The sequence below is a fragment of the Macaca mulatta genome, chromosome 17 (genome assembly GCF_049350105.2).
Source record: "Macaca mulatta isolate MMU2019108-1 chromosome 17, T2T-MMU8v2.0, whole genome shotgun sequence".
NCBI lineage: Eukaryota > Metazoa > Chordata > Mammalia > Primates > Cercopithecidae > Macaca > Macaca mulatta.
In genome coordinates this window covers 105,592,663-105,613,288 of record NC_133422.1, presented here as the reverse complement: position 1 = coordinate 105,613,288, position 20,626 = coordinate 105,592,663, and the positions used below count along the sequence as shown (strand labels likewise).

Below are 20,626 nucleotides of genomic sequence, written 5' to 3'. Positions count from 1 at the left end.
AAGCCAGACGGGCATGTGTCCTTTCCTTCAGGGCAGTGAGTTCCCCTTGGTTCTGGGCAGGTCTAGAGATGCCATCTGGGAGCCAGAGCCTGGAAGCTGAAACCTTAGGAATCTAGCTGCTGCACTATTCTACCGCAGTTGAACATTTCTTGGGGCACCCAAGTCACAAGAAAAAGTCCTTCCCACTCTTCACTCCCCTTTTCCATAAGCAGGAACCTCTCCCTGTGTCCACCACCACCCTAGGCCTGCAGCAAGTACTGCCTGTTTATTGCTAACGTTCATTCAAGGCCCAAGGACTCTTCAGTCAGTTTGTGATGAATGCTGCCAGGCCTGAGTCTCTCCTTTCACAGCAGTGGGCTCCCCTCTAGCCGAGGGCAGGTTCCAAAATCATGTCTAAGAGCCAAGGCCTGAAACTGGGGACTCCCAAGAGCCCACTAGATGTTCTCCCTCACTGTGGCTGGCAGTTCCCCATGCTGATGCTGCAAGACAAAGTCTCCTCTTCTCAAGCAGAAGGAGTCCCTCCCTGTAACCACCACAGCTGGTAATGTGCTGGTTACATTTGAAGCCAGTTCGTCTTTGAGTCTCATGCAAGACCCACGGTGAGTGCTGTCTGGGTACCACTGCTGATTACTTAGGGCCCAAGGGCTCTTTAGTCAGCAGATGACGGATCCTGACAGGAACCGGGTACTTCCCTTCAAAGCAGTGGGTTCCCTTTTGGTCCAAGATATGTCTATAAACGTCATCCGGGAGCCTCAGGGCTCTGCCTGATGCCCGATCCTAAGGTGGCTGAGCTGGTATCCAAGCTGCAAGACAAAGTCGTCTTTACTCTTCCCTCATTCTCAAGCAGAAGGAAGGAGTCCTGGAGCTGCAGGCTGCACTGCCTGTGGTTGCGGGAGGGCGGTGCAAAGCCTTCCTTGGCTGCCCCGGCTGAGGTCTCACTAGGTCACATGCCCCACAAGGCCACTGGCTCAGAGTCCCAGCACAACACCGTGTCTTAGCCAGGAACTGCAGTCCTTGTGGCCCAGACTGTCTTTCAAGTCTACTTAGAACCCCAGGGCATTTTAGCCCATGGTGGTGAGGCTTGCCAGAACTCAAGTTCCAACTGCTGGGACCAGTGACTAGCCTTCTGGCTAGAACTGGTCTAAATGCTACCTCTGTGCCCAATGTTGCTTTCCACTGTGACAGGGCAGCACTGAGTTCCAATACAAAGTCCCACAACCACTGAGCCCTCCCTCCCCAAAGTGCCCAGGTTTTCTCTCTGTGCCACACAGCTGTTGCTGAAGTTGAGAGAGCGGCAGCATCAGCAATTTACGACTGTCTTTCCTACTCTCTTCAGTGTCTCCTTCAGTGATATGAAGTTAGAACCAGGCACTGTGATCACTCACCTGATTCTGGTTCTTAAGAAGGAATTTCTTCATGTGGACAGTTGTTCAATTTGGTGTTCCTGTGGGGAGGACAATCAGTGGAGGTTTCTATTCGGCTATCTTGCTCCACCTCCTCCCTATTATCTTAGGCTTTATAATTAACTTTTGATCAAAATCATCACATAATATTTAACTATTATAACAATTACATTAAATACTTATAAACACATTGGATATTTTCTTTGATACACTGAAGTCCCATCATATACAAGTCAACAAATGGGAACTCAATCTACTAATGTCTGTAATACATTGAAAGGCATTTACCACTAAAATAAAATCAAGACATACATTCAAACAAAATGCAAGAGACAAAGGGAAGGCTGTACTAAGAACTGGTAGTTCACTGGGACTGAAGGATTAAGTAGGATTTTAGTAAGAAGATGAGCAGAAGTGAATCCAAACAAAGGGAATATAGTAAGGAGAGCTGGGTGGGGGAAAAATCCCAGTTTTCAGCCCCAGCAGGGAGCAACAAGAAAGGCTCATGAGCCAAGGCCTGGAGACAGAGGTCAAAAAGGGGGGCCCAATCTGTAGAGGGACATCTGTAGATTATTACAACTTTGGAACCAATCTAAATTAGCTGTTTTCAAGAAGTAAAAATTGCCACAATTTTAACAGGTCTTGTCCAAATGTCTTGAAGACCAGCTGGTGAAACAGTGCTGTGTAGAAATAAATGAATAAAGCGGTGTCACCCCCAGTTTCTGGGATGAATCATTTCAGGAGAACCAGTGCTAGTGGAGAAGCTGGACAGAACAGGAACCAACCAGAAGTCAGGACCCAGTTAAGTTAGTGCACAGACACCATGAAAACCCAACAGACCTGAACTAGGGCATTCAGGACGGGTCCGGCACAGAACAGGCAGCTCGGCAAGTGATTCAAGGTGGGGGGAAAGGAAGAGTTAAAGATATGCCAAAGGTTGCTAAAAAGAATCAACAGGTGGGTGATGCGAAGACAGCCAGTGGGCAGGGAAGACAAGGAAGGAGGAGACCCGGAGAATTCCTGAAGCACGCTGACTAAAGGTCTCCACAGAGGTCAGCACAAACACGAAAAGACAAGCTGAACAATCAAGAAAGATCTGATCCGGAAAGGCTGACTTCAGAGACAGGAGCCGACAACTGGTCGTGACACTGAAAGACCAGGGATGGTGGAGACCGTACTGCATCAACTGAGAAGCAGAGCGGGCTCAGGACAGAACCTGAGTGTGGGCCGGGAGAACGTGCCACAGGTAACCCTCTATGAAAGGAGGCATGGTGGCTAAAAACATCAAAGTGCTCACAGTTCCAATCACTGTACCTCCCTACATGCCATTTATAAAGCTTCCTTAATCATCCAAAACGTTTCTTTCCCGCACGTTTGGTCTATTTCTCCATCACCTTCTAAGTGAAACCTTCCTGCCTTCTTTGGTTTATGCCGTAGCTACAGCCTGCTCCGTAGCTACAGCCTGCTCCGTAGCTACAGCCTGCTCCGTAGCTACAGCCTGCTCCGTAGCTACAGCCTGCTCCGTAGCTACAGCCTACTAATCAAGTAACTGGTTAGTGTAGGATAAGAACAAGACTAAAGACACATTTGGTTGTTTTCAACTGTTCCAAATATAGGCAATGGTGGCTTAACTGGTTGGTGGTTAAAAGTAAGTTGCCTCCCACTATTTTGTGAAAAAAAAAAATAATTAAAATATCGACATTAAAAAATAAGATCCAGACAATGAATAAAATATCATACCAATTCATTACACCATTCATGAAGTTCATGAAATCATTCTCTACTTCCAACCTGATTCCATGGCTAGCCAACTGCCTGTCAGACATCCCCGAACAACACGGCCGAGAGAAAAGCAGCACTGAAAAGAAAGCACCATGACCCCACCGTCCACAGAAAAAATATCCCCCAGTTAAAGACAGTCATAAAATGTCCCCAATCTAAGGGCAGAAAGTGAAAGTAAGAGAAGACAAAGCTGCAGAAGTGGGAGGGTCGAGGAAAAAAGTCCCTCACTAATGTGCCTGAAAACAGCCAGCTCACTCAGGGCCCTCCAAAGCCGGCGGGAAGTTACATTTTCACAACTGAAGTTACAAATGGTGCACAGGGAGGGCCCTGGTGGAACAGAGGCTGCAGGAGAACTCAGCTCCAGACGCCAAGCAAGGCCCCGAGCATTTGCGGATGGTTCCGTAAGCACCAGGCCACTTTACCTCCGCGAGACTCTGGGTGGGTGACACCAGCACCCCTGCTTTATAGATGGGGACTCCGAGACAGACGTGGGCAAGCAACACGAGGCAGGTGACCAGGAGAGCTGTCAATCCAAACCTAACCCTTACCTGGGCCACACCTCTTCCCACACATGCAGCAGGCCCGGTGGGAAGTCTGTGGCTCCCAGTCTCCGCTTCCACCCTCCCATGTGACATCTCCAACTGAAATGCACAGTAACCCCAAACGGAACTCGGCGCCTTAGCCCGAATCCTCTTCTGAGCCTGGCCTTCATGCTAGTGGCACCCATATCCCCTCAAACAACTTCATTCAAAATCACATTTTTTAAAAAACTCTCACCAGAATAGAAACTGAAAATTATAAACATTGCAGTTAACCGATTTATTAAAAAACAGTTCAAAGAACAAACACGCTAAGAATTTGAGTCTCTAGAGAAGAAAATTTTTCTCCTGATGGACTGTTTTCACTATCACCTTACAGAAAATGTACAACATATGAGAACTATCTGAGTAAAGGATTGGAGAAAGAATTCACCACCACCTTGCCCTCTAAACTAACTGCACCCATGAACCAGCACCACAATGGTTCAACTTTAGCTACAAAAAGGGTAGGTTTTCCTTACAGTCCTCCACAGGTGTGGCATTCTGTAATCTCCCAGATAGCCAGAGAACATGGCAGAACCATCAAAAACTTATGTGAAACTCCACAAGGAAAAAGCGTCCCAAGTATCACATGGTGGCATGAAGCAGAGCCAGGATGCTTTGAGACATTTTCACTATGATAACCGGGTTGTGAGAGGTCATTAGGTGGCCCTGAACGTCACTAAAGCGGAACTAAAGCAGCACGAAGTATATTGATCAGGGGAAGCTGGGGAATCGGGGTGGGAAAAAAGTGCCTAGAACACTCAAGGAGGAATAGTGAAACGGTCGCGGCTGCCCCAGCAACAGTCTTACATACAACACACTTAGTGTGGTAGTCCCAGGCATGGGGGAGACCCTGAGGTACAGTGATCCAGGCACCCTCACTATTTCAAGAGCTGTACATCTGAGATGGGAACAGGGCAAATCCTGCTATCTCCACTGTTCGCCAGCCCATGCGCTGGCATCTAAACAAAGAGCTGGAGAGTTACTGGGTATTTTAGTATTTCTTTAGGGAAAGTATTAGAAGACCACTGAGTCACCATCAAAATAAATAAGAATAAAACTTGGTACAAGAAGGATGTTACGTTAAGAGAACTTATGAGGTTCTATTTTCATCAGAATTTAACCTCCTTTCTATCATAAACTAGAAGCAAATTCCCAACTTATGAGTTTTTAAAACTTGTTTAAAAGATACTATTAGATTCCAAGAATTCATTTTTCCCATAGAAGCAATTTTTTACAAGCCACTGTTCCACATTCCCAGACTAATCCAAAGGCTCTTTAAATCATACTGTAACAGGGTCTACAGTAAATCATGTAGTACAGGGAATTCTCCGACACTTAGAATAACAGTTTGAAGGAAAACTGCATTTCAAATGCTATCCTGAGAGAGCACTCACTATCTTCTCTCTCCCTACTACAGGCTTTCTTCTCCCAAAGTGAGGCAGGGGCCCTGCCCCCAACAGGAGAAGGGAGCCTGGGCTCCAGCTGCTGCTGGGCCTGGGCTGGGAGAGGAACCTAACTGGCTGGGGGGTCTCACTGGGGCTGCCTTAGGGCAGCAGAGGGTGGGGAAAGAAGCTGCCAGGCCTGGGAAAAGCGCTGCCAACTGAAAGTGGTGGAACTATGAATCAGAGACTCTCAGAATCAACCTTTCACATACATACCTCAAATGAAGACAATCTGTCTCCAAATCTGAGTCCCCAGTTACCAGTTGTGTGACCTTGGGCACATTCCTCACCCTCTTGGTGTCCTAGCTTTCTTATCTTTAAAAACCTGCCTCATGGGGTCGTTCAAAGGATTAAATGAGTTAACAACTGAAAAATACCGGGAACACGCTAAGAATTCAATAGTAGGTCTGTACACAGAAGTTCACGGTACATATTTATAATAAGGCAACCATCAGACAGACATGAGCTGCCATTAAAGTGGTATTTGAAAAACTCTCCTAATGACATTAAAGCGGTTAGAATTCTTTTATAGCTCTCTTCTGGGATAACTTCTTTTCATATCTGCAATCATTTAATTTGCAGCAAAACATTAATGTCTTCTGTACTGGACATCTGGGAAGGAGGAGCCTCTGCCTGTGCTATTCACACCTGCCCCATACTGAGGTCAAATCAGGTTACCTCACTGCCCAAATGCAACAGGCAGGCTCTCCTGAGAGCACTCACTTTCTCATCTTACTTGAGGCGGGCCCTCAACCCTGGCCCTAGTTATGCATGTGTTTTCCACAAAGCAAAGCCTAGAGAAATGGAAGGCAATATCAGCGATCATCACATCTGGGTGAAAAGTTTATTGGTGGTCTTTCACTCTGTCCTATTCTATAGCTTCTGGATATTTTATAATGAGACTAACTCTTTTATGCCATCTTAACTAGTGCTTCCTATGGAATGCCATCATCTAGGCCTCTGCCCCAGTGCTGAGCAAATCACCCGCGGCTGTGCCTTCCAGGACCACACAAGGACCCCAGGAGGACAAGACCCCAGGGCACACCTCCCACTTTGGAAGTATCAACTGCAGTGGCAACCACAGACAAACAGATCCCTTTTTGGGATAAAATAATGCTTGGAAAAAGTCATATAAGCTACAAAAGAAGTCGAGGCATAGGGTCATTCTGGGGGAAAAACAAAAACAGGAGAGTGAATGCACGTGCGCACGAGTGTATGTGGAAGGGGTGACCCACTTCGTGGTTCGGAGTGGTTCCAGGAGAAGACACTGCCTACAACCGGCCGTGGATCCCAGAAGCACTAACTACAACGCCTAAGCAAAAACCGACTTGCCAAGTAACTTTTTTTTTTTTCCCCTGAGATGGAGTCTTGCTCTGTCGCCCAGGCTGGAGTGCAGTGGCGAGATCTCGGCTCACTGCAAGCTCCACCTCCTGGGTTCATGCCATTCTCCTGACTCAGCCTCCTGAGTAGCTGCGACTACAGGCACCCGCCACCACATCCGGCTAATTTTTGTTTTGTATTTTTAGTAAAGATGGAGTTTCACCATGTTAGCCAGGATGGTCTCGATGTCCTGACCTCGTGATTCACCCGCCTCAGCCTCCCAGAGTGCTGGGATTACAGGTGTGAACCACTGAGCCCAGCCAGACTTGCTAAGTAACTTTATAAACACCTCCACGAAATTACCAAATGATTATAAGTCAGTGGCTTTTAAGGTAACAGGTATTTATTCAACACAGAAAAGAATCTCAGCAAAATTCAATATCCTCCCTTCTGGAGTCTCTGTGTCCTCCTGCCCTCCAGACCACTCACCATAAAGCAGACAGTTCCTTTTACAGAAGAGTGCTGACTATGATACTGCCAAGCTTCAAAGCCATCAACGGCTTCCAACTACTCTTGACAGTCACCTAAGATCCAATCAAAGTCTCCAGGACCTGATCTCGCCTGCCCGTCCAGGCTCCTACTGTTACACTCCTCTCCATTCACAGGCTCCAGCCACAGCCAACACCCACCTCAGGGTGCTCTCTCCCCTGTGATATCAGATAAACTGTCCCTGGTTCCTGGCAAAGAGCTCCCAAAACCCCTGGAATTTCCTGAGTGACAGAAGTGTCTTTTGTTACCCATCATGAACGCCTTTCCCGTCATACCTGAGTCTGTGCTAACGAGGTAACTCTGGGATGGCCCCTAGACAGCTTACAGGGTGGAGGCTAGGTGTGACAAAGACCACCGTGACGGGAGGAACTTTCAGCCCCACCCAGCAACCTACAGGGAGGACAAGGGGGCTGGAGATAGCGCCAATCGGCAATGTCCAGTGATCTAGTCAATCATGCATGCCTACCTAACAGAGCCTACATTAGAAACCACCAAGGACAGGGGCTTGGAGAGATTCTGGGTTGCTGAAAGCACGGAGGTGCTGCACCCAGTGGGTCTGGAAACTCCGCTCCCATCCCTCACCCTACATCTTTCTTCTACCCAACGCGTTCTGAGTTGCATCCTTCATAATAAACTGGTACCGGGAAGTAAAGTACTCTCCTGAGTTACATGGGTCATTCCAGGAAATTATCAAACCTGAGGGGAGTCTTGGGAACCCCCAAATCTGTACTCGGTCGGGTAGGAGTATGAATAGCCTGGGCACTCCATTTGCAGCTGAGTCTGAAATGTGGCAGTCTCATGGGAGCCAACTGTCAGAATAGAACTTAACCACTGGAAACTCAGTGTCAGAGAATCGACGAAGTGCTGGTGTGAGAAAAACCTCCTCTCGTTTTTTGCCTGGTTACCTCCCATTCACCCCTCAGTGCTCAGTGATCTTCCCCTCAAGTTTGCTCTTGATGCCTGATATGATTTCTTTCATAAGCATGTCTGCAATTGTAGCTTTCTAACTATCTATACACTTTTCAATTATCTGTCTCCCTCATCAGCTCCACTAGGACAGGGTCTATCGGCAGCCAGCCAGCATCAGGCACGTGTTGGCAGCGTGTGCACAAGCACTGAATGTATGCATGCCTGAGAAGGCTGCTCTAGGCAAACTGGGCACGCTCCAGCTATCACAACCTCACAACACAAACGACAGTGTTGCCACTAATGCAGCAAACGGCACAAGGGCATGTAAGGCAGACTGCAGTTTCTGCTGTTTTGAACTGAGAACCTACACAAAGCATGCTTGCAAGGAACCCTCCACAGCTGATGGAAGGAAGAACTGTGATTTTTGAAAAACTAAAAGGAAATGGGTTCTATAAATCTGGCTATAGCCAAGTTACTCCTATCAAACTGACTCACCTGCAAATAACATCAAAACTTAAAAAAACATAGAAAGTGACTACCTAGAGGCACTCAAAAGTAGCATGAAAGATAACAGAATCTTGGGACCCAAACTCACTATGCCAGAGGGAAAGTGAAGCTTAGGAACTGAATTGTGCAGTACTGCCTGCCTTTGTTGCCAAACAGACAGCTGTCATTCCACAACCCTGTGTCATGGCCTCATCCACACGCCAGGTGCCCACAACTACAGAAGGCCACATAGCTCCCCAGATGGCCTTCCTCACAGAGTGCTCACAAGATTTCTTATGAGCCCCTAAATCTATAAGAACATGTATCCCCCATGAAAACGAGCCCTAAAACCGAGTTCTATCGTATCTCACCCTGGCAATGTCAATTACCAGCTTATCTTCATAGGTACAGACAAGGACAAGAGCAGAAATCACCCTTCCCGTGAGAGAGAACCCTGAGACAAACGCACAGCTGACTTTCCTCTGCTCCCTCTTTCCCATGTAAAATGCAGGCTTACTGAGGCTCATCGGAGGCTCACAGGAGTGTTAAGCATCTGCCTCACTGCCTCCCAGCCTCCCTTTTTCCCCCTCCTGCTTGCTCTTCCCCCTTTAAAAACTGAACTTCTCAAAGCCCCCTTTGGAAAAAGCACAAACGCTCCTGTTACCTGGCGCGTCCTCAACTGCGGCTACATCAACCTCTGTCGAAGGAGACCTGCCTCAATCACTTTTTAATTAACATCAGGTGTATTCTGGAGGATGGACATTTGGAAAAAAGAATGCACCTCCTGCTTTCTCAACTATTAAGCTAATGGCAGCCAACTTTGTTATGTGGAACAGCTAAAACTTCCACAAAAATCCACAGGGTTTGGTTCAACCAGAGTCGCTGGGAAGTTGGGGGAAACCCATGGTGAGTGTGACCCTGAATTCTGTCTCTAAATTCTGCCCAAATCTCTGGCTGACAGCAGAACGGAACTTGCACAAGGCCAACTTCAGATCAGCGAGTCTAAAATAAGTGGACTGAGATTTGAGCATCTGCCAAAGGGAGAGTTGGCAATTTGAGCCTGACCAAGTTAACTACCTGTCAGACAAGGAAATCAATACTCTTCAGGGAAACCTAACATGATCAAGTCTCCAACCCACAGTAAACAGGACCCAATTCAAAGTCACTAGAAACCTAACATGGTCAAGAGTCTCCAACCCACAGTAAACAGGACCCAATTCAAAGTCACTAGAAACCTAACATGGTCAAGAGTCTCCAACCCACAGTAAACAGGACCCAATTCAAAGTCACTAGAAATAAAAAGAATCACAAAGACATAACCCATCCTCACAATACAAGAATCAGCAGATGGGACCTTAACGCAGTGATTCTAATTATTGCTAAAGGATATAAAGAAAAATATTCTTGCAGTGAATGAACAAATATAAAGTCTTAGCTAAGAACTAAAAATGTTTAACTGAAACAAATTCTAGAAATGAAAATAATTCTCAAACTAAAAACCTGTTGCACGGGGACGAACAAGAGAGTAGAGAGGCAGACAGTGAACATTTAGGACACAGCAGACGCCATTCAACCTGAAGAACAGAGCAGGGACCAGGTTAGAAAGCCATGAGCAAATCCGGGACCTCCAGCAAAAGGTCTACATGTGTGGAACCGGGGTCCCAAAGCAGAGCAGAAACAGTAAAGCAGCAAAATATTTGAAGAAATAATGCCCGCAAATTCCCCACATTTGGTAAAAGACATAAATATTCAAGTTCAAGAAGTCAGAAAACCACTCCCAAGATAATCACCGTCAAAATGTCAAAAACCTAAAATAAAGGCAAAATCTAGGAAGCGGACAGGGGAACAACTATCTGAGATCGTGCTGATCGGAACAGAATGGAGGCTGTCACCAGACAATCACCAGATACAGCGAAGGCCAAAAGACAGTGGAGCAATAGCCTTCAAATGCTGAAACAAAAAATCTGTTACCCAGAGTTCAGTATCCAGGGGGAATAAAAAAAAATCTTCAGGAACGAAGGCAGCATTTTCAGACAACAAAATCCAACATCATTTTTGTCAGTCACACACCTGAATTACAAAAAACTAAAGCGTTCCTCTGCCTGAAGAAAAATGACACCAGATAGAAACTTCAATTTTCAGGAGGGAAGACAGACATCCTACATGGCAAAAATACCGAGAAAACAAACGTGGGCCTCAGAACGCACCGGCAATGGAGAGGTTAGGGCCAGGTCGAGGTCCCAAGGGAGAAAGCACATCTCACCTGGGTCAGCCAGCTTTCTATAAAAAGCCACGGAGTAAATATTTGAGGCATGTGAGCCAGACAGTTTCTATCACAACTCCAGTGCTGCCACTGTAGTACAAACACAGCCATTAACATGGGTGAATGAAAACGTACAGCACGTCGGTGAAACTTTGTTTATAGAAACAGGTGGTTGGCGGAATCTGACCCAGCCCATAGTTCGCCAACTCCTGGATCTAACCAACAGGCAGCTGTGAAAGGGGCTGGACGTTTAGGAATCAAGCCCGTGTAGAGATTAAAAAAAAAAAAATCAAAAGAAATAATGAATATGAAGGCCAGGCATGGTGGCTCAAGCCTGTAATTCCAAGACTTTGGGAGGCTGAGGCAGGTGGTTCATTTGAGGTGAGGAACTTAAGACCAGCCTGACCAACATGATGAAACCCCATCTCTACTAAAAATACAAAAATTAGCCGGGAGTGGCGGCGCACGCCTGTAGTCCCAATTACTTGGGAGGCTGAGGCAGGAGAATCACTTGAACTCCGCAGACAGAGGTTGCAATGAGCTGAGATCACACCACTGCACTCCAGCCTGGGCAACAGAGCAAGATTCCGTACCCAAAAAAAAAAAAAGAATATGAAACTGTTATATATATGTGCATATATATATGTGTGTGTGTGTGTATACATATATATACACACACACACACGTATATGTATGTGTGTATATATATGGCATTTGGTAGACTGTAAAATGGTACTGAAATTTCACACATAGGACAAAAAGACGAAAGTAACAGTCTTAAAACTGGGAATGATGAAAATTTCAGAATATTCATAATAAAGAAGAGAAATAGCTGAGAAGGAAAACTTTGTCCTGTACATTCCATTTCCCCGTGGAACTCTAACACCTCGTATACATGTAGCATAAATTTGACAAACTTGATCAAAATAATACCTAAGCCATACCAAATTCTGAGATAATATAAGGACTGAAGCCTTAAACATATGGCTTCAAGCCTATTACTTTACTGCCCTTTATTTCAGCTTTTTAATCAGTAACATGAGGATAATAATTCACGGGGCTAATATAATGCCCAACAGAGGTACTGAAAACTGTGTTTTTAAAATGTACTGTAATAATTTGTTAGACCACATTCTCTGCGGCCAGTGAGAAAAATGGAGACAAGCATTTACTTCCATTTTGAGCACAATATGAACCCTTACAAAGACTTCAAATTATTAGCAAATGACCTTCATTCGCCAAAAGAAAATCAAAGTGATTCCCAAGCTGTTCTTTCATGGTCATGTAAATAATGCAAATGATGAGTTAATGGGTGCAGCACACCAACATGGCACATGTATACATATGTAACAAACATGCACGTTGTGCACATGTACCCTAGAACACAAGGTATAATTAAAAATAAAAAATTAATAATAATGCCACTTTGTGCAAACTAAAAATGCTATAAAAGTAAAAACAATGGCCTGCAGATGGGCTGAAAATACAGTCTGAAGTTCTATGGAATATTCACTTACGGTTTCTAATAATATTCTGTTACTCTGGCATTCAGCTTTCCTTGCCATATCGATAGTCCAGTATAAAGTGCCTTGACAAAACCTCAAAGCCCAGCCAAAAAGTTAAGGGAACAAAGTATTTTCATCATGGTTGGTAAACTGTCATGAACTGCAACAACTAGTGGCACAAAAGGAAGGCCACTCCCTCATCACGTTCAAAACCTAAAGACACAAGCTGAAGGGAAAACCAGAGAACAACCAAAACCCAAGGGAATAATGTACTGTGATCTTTTCTGGGGTTATTTGACTAAAGATCCAAGATAATTTAAAAATAAAATGTGTCGACTTCATCAAATCCACAAGTAAAGAAACATCGCCTGGTAGACTACTAAAACCTAAAACTTTCCATGTGCACTACTGTTTTAAGTCACCTGGCAGGAAATTAACAAATATCCTTTAATGTCTGATGTAAACAAAGAACATAAAATAGTCACACAGAAAAAAACTGATGGCTGATTATTCAGAACATGCCTCCGTCCCTCCAAAGGAAAATTTCGGAAAAGGACAAAGCCTCAAAGCCCTAGTTCATCAACATAGCACGTTATATCAGGTTGGTGCAAACGTATTTGTGGTTTTTGCATTGTTGAAATTCGCCATCTGATATTGGAATACATTCTTAAATAAATGTAGTTATATATCATTTTAATGCATATTTCGCTTTATGGTTTTTTGCTAATGACTTATTACTTGCTGTTTATGTTTTAGACTATGGAAATGATGTTAGACAACAGACAAATTTGAGTGATTTTCTTATTCGAGTTCAAACCAAGTCATAAAGCAGGGGAGACAATTTCCAACATCAACAACGCATTTGGCCCAGGAACTGCTAATGAACACACAGTGCAGTGGTGGTTTGCAGAGGGGATGAGAGCCTTGAAGATGAGGAGCGGAGTGGCCAGCCCTCGGAAGTTGACAACAACCGACTGACAGCCATCACTGAAGCTGATGCTCTTACAACTACACGAGAAGCTGCTGAAGAAGTCAGCATCGGCCATTATACAGTTGATCAGCATTTGAAGCAATTTGAAAAGGTGAAAAAGCTCAGTAAGTGGGTCCCTCATGAGCTGAGCGAGAATCAAAAAAATCATCATTTTGAAATGTCACCTCTTATTCTACACAATGAACCATGTCTCAATCAGATTGTGACATACGCCAACAAGTGGGTCTTAGACGACAACCAGTGACAACAGCTCGGTGGTTGGGCTGAGAAGAAGCTCCAAAGCACTTCCCAAAGCCAAACCTGCACCAGAAAAAGGTCATGTCACTGTCTGGTGGTCTGCTGCCGGTCTGATCCGCTACAGCTTTCTGAACCTCCACAAAACCATTACATCCGAGAAGTGTGCTCAGCCAATCAACGAGATACACTGAAAACTGCAGCGCCTGCAGCCGGCACTGGTCAGCAGGAAGGGCCCAATTCTTCTCCACGACAACACCCGACGGCACGTCACACAACCAACGCTTCAAAAGTGGAAAAATTGGGCTGTGAAGTTTTGCCTCATCTGCCATATTCACCTGACCTCTCACCAACTGACCACCACTTCTTCAAGCATCTTGCCAATTTTTTGCATGGAAAATGCTTTGACAACCAGCAGAATGCAGAAAGTGCTTTCCAAGTTTGTCGAATCCCAAAGCACAGATTTTTACGCTACAGGGATAAAACTTATTTCTCACTGGCAAAAATGTGTTGACTGGAATGGTTCTTGATTAATAAAGATGTGTCTGAGCCTAGTCATGGTTTAAAATTCACAGTCCAAAACCACAATTACTTTTGCATCAACCTAACATGTTATTTCAAGAAGCACTGTGACTGCTTCTGGAAGGCCAGAAACAGCAGGCAAGCTACAGGACGCTGCTGGAAAGACCCGGCCTTCAAGGGCCCCTGCGCAGCACCCAGGGCACACAAGGAGCTGAGTCACTTGTCCCCTCAGTGGTCCTGATGTCAAGCCATTCTCCTTTCTCTCCCAGAGGCTCTTCATCCCTACTCTTCCTCCACGGAACACCTTAAAAACCACCATTCTGGTCGAGTCTCTGAAGATTCCTGCTATACAAACTAGAGAGTCTAAAATACAGCTTTTACTATAAAAGCTGATTTGATTTAAAATAAGTTTGCATCTTTAGAAATGTGAATTATAAAATTATTTCACACTTAATCCTTTAAATACCAATTATACCAACCTGAGTTTTGCAAATTTTTAGCATCTTACTTACTTGGTGCATTCTTCTAAAGACTGTACGAGCATTTGCTGGAAAGAACATATTTCTTCTAGATTTCCCATTAAATATGAAATGTTTGCTGAACTTAACCTAGAGCCAAGAAAAATAACAGTAAACATATGTAAACAGTTTTACTTATATTCTTCTCCTTTGCCATCCCAATGTCCTATTGAAGTCTTAACCTAATAAACTGCTGATGTCTAAGGCAAACTGATACTCTAAATTCTGTTTTACTATTTAACCCTCTATTTTCTGAAAATACAAGAGAATAGCCTAAGGTTTAGACTATTTACAGTTAATGCAATTTATCATCTAACTTACTTCTCACTGGTCTGCAATGGCCGTAGGTAGGTTGAAAGCACAGTCTGAAGTTCTTTAGAATATTCATTTTCTGTTTCTAAAATATTCTGTAGCACCTATAATAAACGATGAATAAGTGTTATTTGACATTTCAATTGCTATTTGACTCTAAGATTTATATACTTTGGACAGTTCATCACCATTGTTCAATTCATACTATTACTTCTATGTAAGACTCAAGTATTGAGTATCACAGTATCTTTGTGATTATTGACTATTAAACCCATGTAATGAATTATTACTAAGGCCACACAACTGACTTTATCTTACTGCTAACCATATCTGACACAGGTATACGTAGGATGAAGGAAGAATTCCATCATCAGATGCCACGTCTGTTTAGATAAAAAGGAGAAGTCGCCAAGAATCACAACTGCACGGACACACAGATCAATCTCTACAACACTGTGTTGTGCAAAAGAAGCCATTCCCAAAAAGGACATCCTGCATCATTCCATTTATATTAAGTCTAAGAGATGGCAAAACTAATCTATGGTGACGGAAATCAGAGAAGAGGTAAAGGGTAGGATGCGGGGCGGGGACAACAGGGAAAGGAGAATGAGGTAAATTTCTAAGGTGATAAATAGGTTCTGTATTTTGATTTGGGTAGCGGTTACAACAGATATATACATTGTCAAAGCTCACTGGACTGTGCCTTTAAAATCTATGTATTTTAACATATGTAACATTACTCTCAACTAAAAAAAAAAACAGTTTAGTCTTTAGATTGCACCTAAAAGTTGAAACCAATTTCTGCGAACTACAGACTTTCCCTCGTGAATATGACCGTCTCAGACATGTTATTACCACATTGATTAAAAACTAAGGTTTATCCATGTAAACAATCTTTACTACTTCATTTAAAGATAGCAAAATAATTATAAATTAACCTTAAAATTAAAATGTTCCCAATACCCTGCATTAGTGTAGCAAATTTAGCCAAAATAATTTAAGTCTTAAAAACTGACAGACAAATATAAAGTGCAAAACTGGCGAAACCGAGCGGGAATGCTTTCCACCAGCGATCACTGCAGCAAAGGCCCAGCCCAGGGCGGGGCGAGAAGGCACCTGGATGTGAACTGCAGGTGCTCCTCGCACTCCTGGCACTGAGCAAGGTGCTGTGCACACACAACCTTTCCTCTTAGAGAAGCTGACTTCTCCCAACTCAAACAGCTGGGAAAAGCAGAGCCAGACAGCGGCCCCAGGTCCTCCTGCCACTGCGCCGCACCACACTGTCTTCTTTGGCATGAGACTGATGACCGCACTGAGGATACTGAAGGACCAGACATAAGTGAAGAAAGCGGAATCCTTGCCTCCATTCTTTTCCACCCAACTCTGTCACAGAGCTAGTGCTTTTTAAATCAGAAAATCACATTACATGTATTTTCTGCACATCTAGTACATGCATTAAGATGTGCTATTTGTCTCCCAGAGCTAACAATACATTCTCAATTACTTATACAAAAGAAATCGTACAGAAGTAATCAAGATATTAAACATGCTCAGTTTGTCCCCATAATTTTTGACAATCCAAATGTAAATTTAAACATTTAAGAAAAAAGTCATCAAGTTAAATTTAAATTTCAGCTTTAGTAAAGACAAACCGGGTCATTATTCTGTTTGCTACTGTTGACTATAAACTCTGAGAAAGAGTACAGTCATTCCTGAGTAAATGCAAATCTGATTAAATCACTTACTAAACTACTTGGGCAAAAAAAATAGAGGCTCTTCCACTGGTGACAAGGAGCTCCGGCTCATCCCTGAAGGGATCTATTCATGGGAGACGACCGTGGGAGAGCCAGAGCGAGGGGCCCTGCAGGGGGCTGGCTCTTCGGGGGAAATGCTGACCCCACAACCACAATGTCTTCCTTCTATGAAATTCCCATTGAACACAAATGTCACAGGTCTGGTGAGCAGAGGCAAACCGTGATGCCAGCCACCCTACCCCAGAGACACTACTCTAAACCAGGCCTGTCCTCCAAAGCAACGGGAGAAGCCAGTCAAGCATAATGCGATGTCGAGCTAAGTAAGATAAAGTAAGATCTGTCGCAGACGTACCAGAAAAGGCCTTTTCAGTGTTAAAGATAGGAAATATGATTTAGCTTAATTACAAATATTGGATACCAGCTTACCAATACTGCTCATTGCACACCTAAAGACCTATATACTTATTTTCAAAGAGAAAAATGTTCCTATGTGAGATAAGAAAGCAGCCACTAGAAACTATCACTAGCACGAATAAGAGAAGAATAAAATACAGTGACCTTTTGTCCGTCACAGCACTAAGCACTAGTTGTAGAAATGAAAGCTTCCCATAAGCACCAAAAACGACTCCAAAGAGCCTCTGCCAAAAGGCTACATTCGTTAACATAGTTAAGTTGGTTAATTCAACAAATAGTCTTAAACACTACTTTCAAATAGGGTGCTAAACACAACTCCTGTATTACTCCCAACCAAACAATGCAAGTTACACTTAACTTTTCCTCAAACACATAGCCAGGCCTGGCTCCCGGGCTCCAGCTGGGGTGCCCACTCCCTCTGCCAGGAGGTTGTTGGCCTTCCTGACCTCAGGGCGCAGCCCTGGGAGCCACTTACCACCTTTCTTCCCCTCCTTGTCTTCTGCATGCTCTGGCTGCTGCAGGACCCCATGAGACCTCACAGCCTGGCAGCCACAGCTCCATCCCCCCAACGCTGGGAACCCAGAGGACGCACGCAGTTTTCAGAGAAAAGGCAGCTTTGACAACCCACAGCGCTGAAGAAAGGCCCAGAGAGCTGAGCTCAGCCAGTGCCAGCTTCCCAGGGGTCACGAGGCGTGGAGAGGCAAGTGCAGTCAAACACTGGTGCCACTCAATCCCTACACTGCCCGCCTTCGAGCACAGCAAAACAAAGAGGACTCGCTGCCGCGCCTCGCAGACACAGACACTTCATTCACTGCATCATTAAAGGAGTACTTAGTATTCCTGATTTTACAAATGGGTTACAACTTTCACTGCCAATCTTGGTAGGTGTTTTATGTTTATGTCATCATAGCCTTTAAAAACAAATAACTGATCTACATAAGAGAACAAAGAACACTAATTTTTTTGTTTCATCTGGATAAAAAGTTTTTATCATCATAAAACCAAATTTCCATAACCCAATCCTAATGTGTAAGTCCAAGAAGAAAAACTAAAAAGTGGCACAATTATTCAAAATCTACTTACACCCTACCTAATCAGCCCCTCCCTGTCCACTGCTGCAAAGAAACAAGATCATCCTTTAATGTTCTCCATTCCAGTCTGTTTACACTTCAAGTACATTTTCAAAAAGTCAATTACAAGACAGTAGTTCACCACACAATGTAGCCTCTAATAAACATCTGACCACAGGGCAAGGAAAAGGAAGGAAGGAGTGTTGACAAGAAATCCCTGAAGCTCCTGCTGGCTCATCTACAGGTCACAATGACATCAGGCAGTCAGTGGCTCCCCAAACACACAGTTACTGATTTAATGTAGTGTGTTAGCACTGGTGGTCCTTACTAATACCTAGAAACATTAGCTCTCAAAAAAAGTTTGGAGGGACCACATAAATGCTTTTCTTTTATGATACTGTATCTTTTGAAAGAAAAGTTATTCTATTACTTTTAAATTTGGAGATTCACAGGTCTTGGGGCGCGTTTCTCCCAAATGGTAAAGGTTTATAGGCAATGGCTCCTGCAAAGTCTCCAGCCCCAGGGGGAAGCAGACACTGCCAACGGCACCTGCATAGCAGCATGGCGACAGGTAAAGAGCTGGCCTCTGCAGACAGGTGGACCTGGGCTCACAGCTGCGCTCTGCCACTGACTGCCTGCAGCTGGACAAGTCTATCAGTCTGTTTCCCTTCTTCACAAAAAGGGATTTCACAGGGTTGTGATGGTTACTGAAGAGTGCCAGTCCTTGGCTTATAGCAGGAAGGCATCTAGTCGGTCACCCTTCGACCTTCTAGCCCAATGTGGAGTCTTACTTGGAGCTGCTGCTTAAATGACTCCTTCAGTCAGGAGGTAATTACTTCACAAGACAGCCTTTCTTGCAATTAAGCCACTCGATTCTCCCAAACACTGAGCTCCTCTCTGTGTCAGCCTTCCACTACTGCCTACCTGACAACCTTCATCTGTATCATCTGAGTCCAGACACAGCAAGGAAATCCCATGAAAAACAATGGGAGCCAAGTGTGCAAGAAGCCAGCAAGCATCTCGTCACCCAGGAAAGGAGGGGATCCCACAAGCTGCACACCCTCCCTGATACCTCAGGGCCCCTCCTCATCAACCATCTCCACCTACAGGCCCCAAGCAGAGATTCAGGGGTCAAAAGATTTGAAAGAAACCTTCATCAAGGTGGAGAAAAGCCAAGGGGAACACAGAAGATGAAGAGATGAAGCAATGCCAGGGTTTAGGGTCAGCGCTGATGGATGGAGACAGAGGACACCGTCACCAGGAGTCTCAGGTGTTCCAGGGTTTAGGGTCAGCGCTGATGGATGGAGACAGAGGACACCCTGTCACCAGGAGTCTCAGGTGTTCCAGGGTTTAGGGTCAGCGCCGATGGATGGAGACAGAGGACACCGTCACCAGGAGTCTCAGGTGTTCCAGGGTTTAGGGTCAGCGCCGATGGATGGAGACAGAGGACACCGTCACCAGGAGTCTCAGGTGTTCCAGGGTTTAGGGTCAGCGCCGATTGATGGAGACACAGGACACCGTCACCAGGAGTCTCAGGTGTTCCAGGGTTTAGGGTCAGCGCCGATGGATGGAGACAGAGGACACCCTGTCACCAGGAGTCTCAGGTGTTCCTGGGTTTAGGGTCAGCGCCGATGGATGGAGACACAGGACACCGTCACCAGGAGTCTCAGGTGTTCCAGGGTTTAGGGTCAGCGCCGATGGATGGAGACACAGGACACCGTCACCAGGAGTCTCAGGTGTTCCAGGGTTTAGGGTCAGCGCCGATGGATGGAGACAGAGGACACCGTCACCAGGAGTCTCAGGTGTTCCTGGGTTTAGGGTCAGTGCTGATGGATGGAGACAGAGGACACCCTGTCACCAGGAGTCTCAGGTGTTCCTGGGTTTAGGGTCAGTGCCGATGGATGGAGACAGAGGACACCCTGTCACCAGGAGTCTCAGGTTTTCCTCCTTGGCCTGGCATCTCAAGGCCATCGGAAACTAAAGGAGCAGGGAGGAAAAGACAGGCGTGGGGCTTCTCTGGAGCACAGGAAAGGCCCGAGGACATGTGTGATGGCATCTAAGGATATATAACCGCTTTGTACCTTTATGGATTAAAATGAGTGACTGCCACCTATTACATTATATTCATAGTATTACAATTACGCACTAAATAACAGGGAAAGTGATATGGTTTGGCTCTGTGTCCCACCAAAATCTCACCCTGAATTGTAATAATCCCCACGTGTCAAGGGCAGGATGGGGTGGAGGCACGCGGCGCATCCCCTCATGCTGTTCTCATGACGGGGAGTTCTCCCAAGATCTGATGGTTTCATAAGCATCTGGCATTTCCCCTGTTGGCACTCATCCTCTCTCCCACTGCTCTGTGAAGAGGTGCCTTCCGCCATGATTGTATGTTTCCTGAGGCCTCCCCAGCCGTGTGGAACTGTGAGTCAATTAAACCTCTTTTCTTTATAAATTACCCAGTCTCTGGTATTTCTTCACAGCAGCATGAGAACAGGTTAGTACAGAACCTACAAAATCAACCGTAGTGTGTATCACTGAGCAGGGAAGGCCATAAGGCCTGTGTCT

At 45.0% G+C, this 20,626-nt stretch overlaps 1 protein-coding gene across 47 annotated transcripts in view; it reads right to left on the bottom strand.

Moving 5' to 3' along the window:
• The window catches only part of ARHGEF7 (Rho guanine nucleotide exchange factor 7), a 182,846-nt gene that overhangs the window by 46,951 nt on the left and 115,269 nt on the right, over positions 1 to 20,626 (bottom strand). For 44 of the 47 annotated variants that reach the window (XR_013407760.1, XR_013407761.1, XR_013407762.1 and 41 more), the window contains 2 exons: positions 14,830 to 14,924; positions 14,503 to 14,598 (listed from right to left, as the gene is read on the bottom strand). The exons of 2 other annotated variants lie outside the window; for them this stretch is intronic. Coding sequence is in view for 39 of the 45 variants with exons in the window: in XM_028837325.2 (XP_028693158.1) it covers positions 14,503 to 14,598; positions 14,830 to 14,924 (191 nt within the window). In the remaining 6 variants the exon portion in view is untranslated. Of the gene's footprint in view, positions 1 to 14,502; positions 14,599 to 14,829; positions 14,925 to 17,463; positions 17,629 to 20,626 lie in introns of those variants that run through there. One more of the 47 variants, XM_028837337.2, reaches the window with a different exon arrangement.